Source organism: Zingiber officinale, chromosome 8B, assembly GCF_018446385.1.
Source record: "Zingiber officinale cultivar Zhangliang chromosome 8B, Zo_v1.1, whole genome shotgun sequence".
Lineage (NCBI taxonomy): Eukaryota > Viridiplantae > Streptophyta > Magnoliopsida > Zingiberales > Zingiberaceae > Zingiber > Zingiber officinale.
Genome location: NC_056001.1, coordinates 28,445,732 through 28,452,910, shown reverse-complemented (window position 1 = coordinate 28,452,910; position 7,179 = coordinate 28,445,732). Strand labels below are relative to the sequence as shown.

Sequence of the window (7,179 nt, the reverse complement as noted above, 5' to 3'; positions counted from 1 at the left end):
TTAAGGTCGCTGCTCGACCGTTGGTGAAGACAGGGGTTTAACATCACCGCTCGATGATTTGACGAATACTCAGGTTTAAGGTCGTCGCTCGACCATTGGTGAAGACAGGGGTTTAAGGTCGCCACTCGACCGTTGGTGAAGACAGGGGTTTAAAGTCGCTGCTTGACTGTTGGTGAAGACATGGATTTAATGTCGCCGCTCGACGATTTGATGAAGACTCGGGTTTAAGGTCGCCGCTCGACCGTTGGTGAAGACAATGATTTAAGTTCGTCACTCAACCGTTGGTGAAGATAGGGGTTTAAGGTTGTCGCTCAATCGTTGGTGAATACAGGGGTTTAACGTCGCCGCTTGACGATTTGACTAAGATTCGGGTTTAAAGTCATCGCTCGACCATTGGTGAAGACAGGAGTTTAAGGTTGTCGCTCGACTGTTGGTGAAGACAGGGGTTTAAGGTCGTCGTTCGACCGTTGGTAAAGACAGGGGTTTAACATTGCCATTCAACGATTTAGCATGTCGTTCGGCACAAAGCTTGGAAGCTTAATCTTTTATTTTCTATCCTGCATTCAAGGAACATAGGGATATAAAGGTACATTGATCACATCGGCGTACCTCTCATCCGGCTCGGTAAGGCTGGAGACGGTTCACACTCCACGGACGTTCTAGTCACCGCCCATCCTCATCCTGTAGATAATAGGCGCCCGAGCGAAGCTTTTCCACGACCGTGAAGGGTCCAGCCCACGGGGCTTCCATCTTGGTGATGTCACCGACCGGCTTTACTTTCTTCCATACCAAATTGCCGACTTGAAAAGATCTTGGGATCACCCTCCGATTATAGCTCTGCTTCATCCTCTGTCGGTATGCCATCAGACGGACGGCCGCTTTAGCGCGTGCTTCGTCTACCAAGTCTAGCTCCAAAAACCTCCGCTTGGCGTTGTCTTCGTTGTAGTGCTGTATCCGGTCGGATTCAACTCCGACTTCAACGGGGATGACTGCTTCGCCACCATATACTAGGTGGAAGGGCATTGCTCCGATCCCTTCCTTGGGAGCCATGCAGATCGCCCATAGCACGCTAGGGAGTTCATCTACTCAGCTCCCTCCGACGTGGTCGAGCCGAACGCGCAGGATCCGAAGTATTTCGCGGTTGGCGACCTCTACCTGCCCGTTGCTTTGAGGGTAGGCTACCAAAGGGAAGGCTTGCTGAATGCCAAACCCTTTGCACCACTTCTTGAGCTTCTGACCCGTGAATTGTCTCTTATTATCGGAGATGATCCGACGCGGGATCCCGAATCGGCAAATGATGTGTTGTCAAATGAACTTCATAACTATCTACTCGATTATCCTTGCCAGCAGCTCGGCTTGAACCTATTTGGAGAAATAGCCAACAGCGACGAGCAGGAACTTCCTCTGACCCGTCGCCATGAGGTGCCCATGTTAGAGTGTATACTAAAAGCCTAGCTTTAGTAAATATTTATTTTTGAAAAAAAAAATCACATTGGTCAAATGTCTATATTTATTAAATATAGTTGTTCAATTAATTTATAAAGTAGATAACATGGTGTGTGGTGTCACACACAGAAGATCATGCTATCAGCTCTTTATAAATTATGAACAGTTGCTCATAACTAAGATGGAAAGGAACAAACCATTGGTATAGTCGTAGTGTAATTAGGTATTAGTTTATCTTGGCTAATAAATTACACTAGGACACTTTAAGTGTATTGAGTAGGACCATTTTAGGTAAGTTCTTGTTATACTGACTTAATAAATGAACTAGACCTTAGTTATTATGGAAGTGTGTACTCTTAATCCTAATATAATAACAAGTATATATATTTAGTATCTATTTCTTTAACTTATTAAAGGGTGAGATTTAACTTGATAAATCAATAGGCCCGATAAGTTGGGAAATGATATTACTTATAGTGTGTGTTATTAATTATAGAAGGAAACTGTGTCCTAGTAATCTAGGTTGAGAATGTCCCCAAGAGGAGCTCATAAGGATTGTCATGTTAAACCCTATAGGTGGACTTAGTCCGACATGACAATGAGGTTGAGTGGTACTACTCTTGGAGCTAGATATTAATTAAGTGAGTTGTCAGTAATTTACTTAATTAGTGGACATTCGTTATCTTAAACACAGGGAGACTAACACACTCATGGTAAGAAGGAGCCCATAATGTAATTTGGAATTGGTGCGGTAATGCAACAATAACTCTCTAGTGGAATGAGTTATTGTTGATGAACTTGAGTTGTGTTTGGGGCGAACACGGGATACTCAAGCTCATCGGAAGGCCAAAACCAATTTCTCCTCTAGGTCCCTATCGTAGCCTCATTAGTGCCTTATAAACCACTCATTAAAAGCCCTTCTTGGTGTCCAAGAAATGAGGTCAGCCCATTTCTTGGTGACCAAGCAATGGCCGGCCACCATCTCCTTAAGAGGGCCGACCCTCTTGCTTGGTGACCAAGCAAGTAGGGGCCGGCCATAATAAATTCAAATAGGAGGGGTGTTTTGAATTTTTAAAATCTTCTCTTTGTAGAAAACTATAAGTTTTAAAAGAGATATTTTAATTTTAAAAACTTTCCTTATTTGAATTAGGCCATATGGTTTAATAGAGAGTTTTAAAAGTTTTAAAACTTTCCTTTTTTTAACCATCCTCATGGTTTTAGAAAAAAAGGAAGAGAAGTTTTAAAATTAAAATTTTTTATTTTTTGTAACCATGATAAAAAAGGAAATATTTTGAAGAGAAGTTTTAAATTTTAAAACATGGTTTTAATTTTTAAAACTTTCCTTTTTTAACATCCACTTTTAGAAAGACAGCTTGTAAAATTATATAAGAAGTTTTCTTCTTTTATAAAATTTTATAAAAAATATTTTTTCTTCCTCTTTAAAGGGTCGGCCACCCTTGCTTGGTGCCCAAGCAAGGGGTCGGCCAAATTAAAATAAAAATAAAATCAAACCAATCAATGATTGGTGATTGATTCAATCAAATAGAAAGAAAAGGAAAAATAAAAAGGGAAAAGGAAAAACTAGAGGAAGATTTTAATTTTTATAAAAATTCTTCCCTTATTTGCCTTGTGCAAGTAATATAAAAGAATGGGTGAGGAGGCCTCATGAGATATCAACTCTTATTCTCTTGGTGGAGACTCTCTTGGTGGCCGACCCTCTCTCCCTCTCTTCTCCCTTTGCTCTCTTTTCTTTTGTGGTGGTGGTGGTCGAAAGTTTGAGAAGGAGAAGCTCTTTTGGGTGGTGTTCATCTTGGAGGATCGTCGCCCACAGGATGTCCAAGGCGAGGCGAGGAATACAGCAGAAGATCTTGAGGTCATTAGCTTGCAAAGAAAAGGTATAACTAGTAATTTTCTTCCGCATCATGCTAGTTATTTTTCTTTGTTAGAATTTCAAACACAAGAGGCAATAGATTCTAGTTTTTCAGATTTGTTATTCGAGTTTGTGTTTTTGTTTTTTCGAATTTGTGATTCGATTGTTCTCTTTGGTTAAACTTAGAGTTATATAAGGAAATTAAATATTAGCTTTCCTTAAAAGGCTTTGTCTAAGAAATGGTGGTTGCTCCCATATCTAAGAAGGCCTTGTGCCTTGCCATGTTTAACCTGGAAGCCAATTTTAGAAATTAATATTTAATTGAATTTATAACATAGGTGGATTTGGATCAATAGTGTTAAGTTCCACTTGCGATCCAAGTCTAAACCATTAAGAATAGATAAGTTAAATTTGGAATCAATAATGTTAAGTTTCGTTTGCGATTCCTAATTTAACTTCTAAAGAACACAATAGGTTATTTAGGAAAGGTTCGACACTTGTACAAAATTTTTGTATAGTGGAACCGGTACGATCTTCCTAGGACTAACCAACAATTGGTATCAGAGCTAGGGTTTACCTCTGTGTGTTTTGGTTTTCAAATTAATTATGCACATGTCATACATAATTTAGGAAGGATAATAGTAGGATGTGCAAACTTTGTGGTTGCAGGCTCCAACTATTATGACATATAGATATTGTGTGTGATTGGACCCTTTGACATGTCAAGGGCATTATTTTTGTGTGCATGATTATATGTATCAAATACAGCAGGAGTTGTATTATTTTTAGAATTTTATTTTTTTGTTCGATCTAGAATACATGTACATTCCTTTATGGAATATAGGATCGATATATGTAAAATTTTATATATGTCGCGGATCGTATCTTTGCGAGGTGTGGTGCTATTGGAGGACCAGAGGCGCAGCGGAATAAGAAGCAAGATAGATGCGACAACTCAACCTGATGGCGGTGGCTAAAGATGGTAGCAGCTAGGGTTGGAGCATACTGAAGACAGTGATGAAAAAGACCATAATAGTTGGAAAACTAATTTTCAAATTTATTGCTTTTATTTACTGTGATGTATGTGTGCATGATATGCTAGCATAGGTTAAAATCCTCATTTTTAAATAACTAAGTGGGAGAAGAATTTTAATAAATTCCACGATATCCATTACTGGTTTGTAAGTTATGCAAACAAACTTGCGCGTTGGCTCTGAGTGCCTTCCTCCATATCGGATGAGTTTATTTGTGGATCACTAGATCAAACTTTTATTTTGGATGACTATAGGAAATTAATTAAGAGCGTGTGATCTTCCCCATCGGAAGGGGCACAATCTTATTAATGGACTAAGTGTCAAGTAATGGTATACACTTAGGCACGTCTAATAGTATCCTCCCCATCGGAGTCACTGCTATTATTTATGTGACCGAAGGAAAACCAACTATTAATTTTATTTGTCATGAAGTTAGGTTGACAAGAATAAAATTAATGGGTAAAACCTCCTCTTACAAATGTTTGATTTTGTATACGTCCACATTATCGTGGCATGCAAAATTCATGGTGATTTGAGGTGTTGGTTAATTTAAAATAGTATTGTTTGAGGAATCAATATTATTCTAAATTTAGAGTCTTGACTAAAGTTTATTTTTGTGATTCTTAGGATGACTTTCAACCCACTAGCCATTATTCTGAAAGAGAATAGACTTACTGGTCCCTGTTGGTTAATCCTAGGAAAACGTACCGGTTCCACTGTACAAAAAATTTTTGTACAAGTGTCGAACCTTTCCTTAAATAATCTATTGTGTTCTTTAGAAGTTAAATTAGGAATCGCAGACGGAACTTAACATCATTGATTCCAAATTTAACTTATCTGTTCTTAATGGTTTAGATTTGAATCGCAAGCGGAACTTAACACTATTGATTCAAATCTACCTAAGTTATTAATTTCATTAAATATTAATTTCCAAAATTGGCTTCCAGGACTGCATGGCGAGGCACATGGCCTCTTGGATATGGGAGCAACCACCACCGCCTAAGCAAAGCCTTTTAAGGAAAGCTAATATTTAATTTCCTTAAATAACTCTAGGTTAACCAAAAAGAACAATCGAATCACAAATTCGAAAAAGAAGAAAATACAAACTCGAAAAATAAATTCGATAAACTAAATCTAATTGCCTCTTGTATTTAGAATTCTTACAAAGAAAATAACTAGTATGATGCGGAAGAAATTACTAGTTATACCTTCTCTTTGTAAGCTAATGACCTCGAGATCTTCTGCCTTATTCCTCGCCTCGCCTTGGACGTTGTGTGGGCGACGATCCTCCAAGATGAACACCATCCAAAAGCTTCCTCAAAATTCGGCCACCAACACCATCAAGGAGAAGAGAGCAAAAGGGAAAAAAGAAGGGAGAGAGGGGTCGGCCACTTGAGATCCTCCAAGCAATAGAATAAGAGTTGTGTCTCATGAAGCCCTCTCACCCCTTCTTTTATATTACTTGCCCAAGGCAAATAAGGAAAAACTTTTTACAAAAAATAAAATCATCCAAGAGTTTTTCCTTTTTCCTTTTTATTTTTCCTTTTCTTTCCTCTTAATTGAATCAATCACCAATTTTTATTTTGTGATGATTTTATTTATTTTATTATGGTCGGCCACTTGCTTGGGCACCAAGCAAGGTGGCCGGCCACCTCATCAAGAGGAATAAGGAAATATTTTTTAAAAAGAATTTTACAAGAAGAAATCTTCTTATAAAATTTACAAGCTCTCTTTCCTAAAGTAGGAGTTAAAAAAGGAAAGTTCTAAAAATTAAAACCATGTTTTAAAATTTAAAACCTCTCTTATAAAATTTTCTTTTTTAACATGATGATAGAAAATTTTAATTTTAAAACTTATCTTCCTTTTTTTCTTAAACCATGAGGATGGTTAAAAAAGGAAAGTTTTAAAACTTTTAAAACTCTCTATTAAAACATGTGGCCAAATTCAAATAAGGAAAGTTTTTAAAATTAAAATCTCTCTTTTAAAAATTAATAGTTTTCTACAAAGAAATGATTTTAAAAATTCAAAAACAACCCTCCTTTTTTGAATATTGTGGTCGGCCCCTTCATGCTTGGTCACCAAGCAAAGGGTCGGCCCCTATAAAGAGGATGTGGTCGGCCCCTTGCTTGGTCACCAAGCATTGGACCGGCCCACTTCTTGGACACCAAGAAGAGTCTTACATTTGGATGGACTTGAGGCTATAATGAGGCTACGACAGGGACCTAGAGAAGAAATTGGTTTTGACCTTCCGATGAGCTTGAGTATCCCGTGCTCGCCCCGAATACACAACTCAAGTTCATCGATAATGACTCATTCCACTAGAGAGTTATTACCGCACTACCGCACCAATCCCAAATTACATTATGGGCTCCTTCTTATTATGAGTGTGTTAGTCTCCCTGTGTTTAAAATTACGAATGTTCACTAATTAAGTAAGTTACTGACAACTCACTTAGTTAATATCTAGCTCCAAGAGTAGTACCACTCAACTTCATTGTCATGTCAGACTAAGTCCACCTGTAGGGTTTAACATGACAATCCTTATGAGCTCCTCTTGGGGACATTCTCAACCTAGATAATTGGGACACAGATTTCTTCTATAATCAACAATACACACTATAAGTAATATCATTTCCCAACTTATTGGGCATATTGATTTATCGAGCTAAACCTCACCCTTTGATAAGTCAAAGAACTAAATATTAAATATATGTGCTTGTTATTATATTAGGATTAAGAGCACACACTTCCATAATAACTAAGGTTTAGTTCTTTTACTAAGTCAGTACAAAAAGAACTTACCTAAATGGTCCTACTCAATACACTTAGA

The 7,179-nt window shown here is 37.8% G+C and overlaps 1 protein-coding gene across 1 annotated transcript; it reads right to left on the bottom strand.

Moving 5' to 3' along the window:
- Window positions 1-663: 663 nt before the first annotated feature.
- On the bottom strand, window positions 664-1,050 carry LOC122013626. The gene has a single exon (XM_042569876.1). It carries the CDS (start codon window positions 1,048-1,050, stop codon window positions 664-666), a length of 387 nt encoding a protein of 128 aa, XP_042425810.1.
- Between the last annotated feature and the right edge of the window lie 6,129 nt (window positions 1,051-7,179).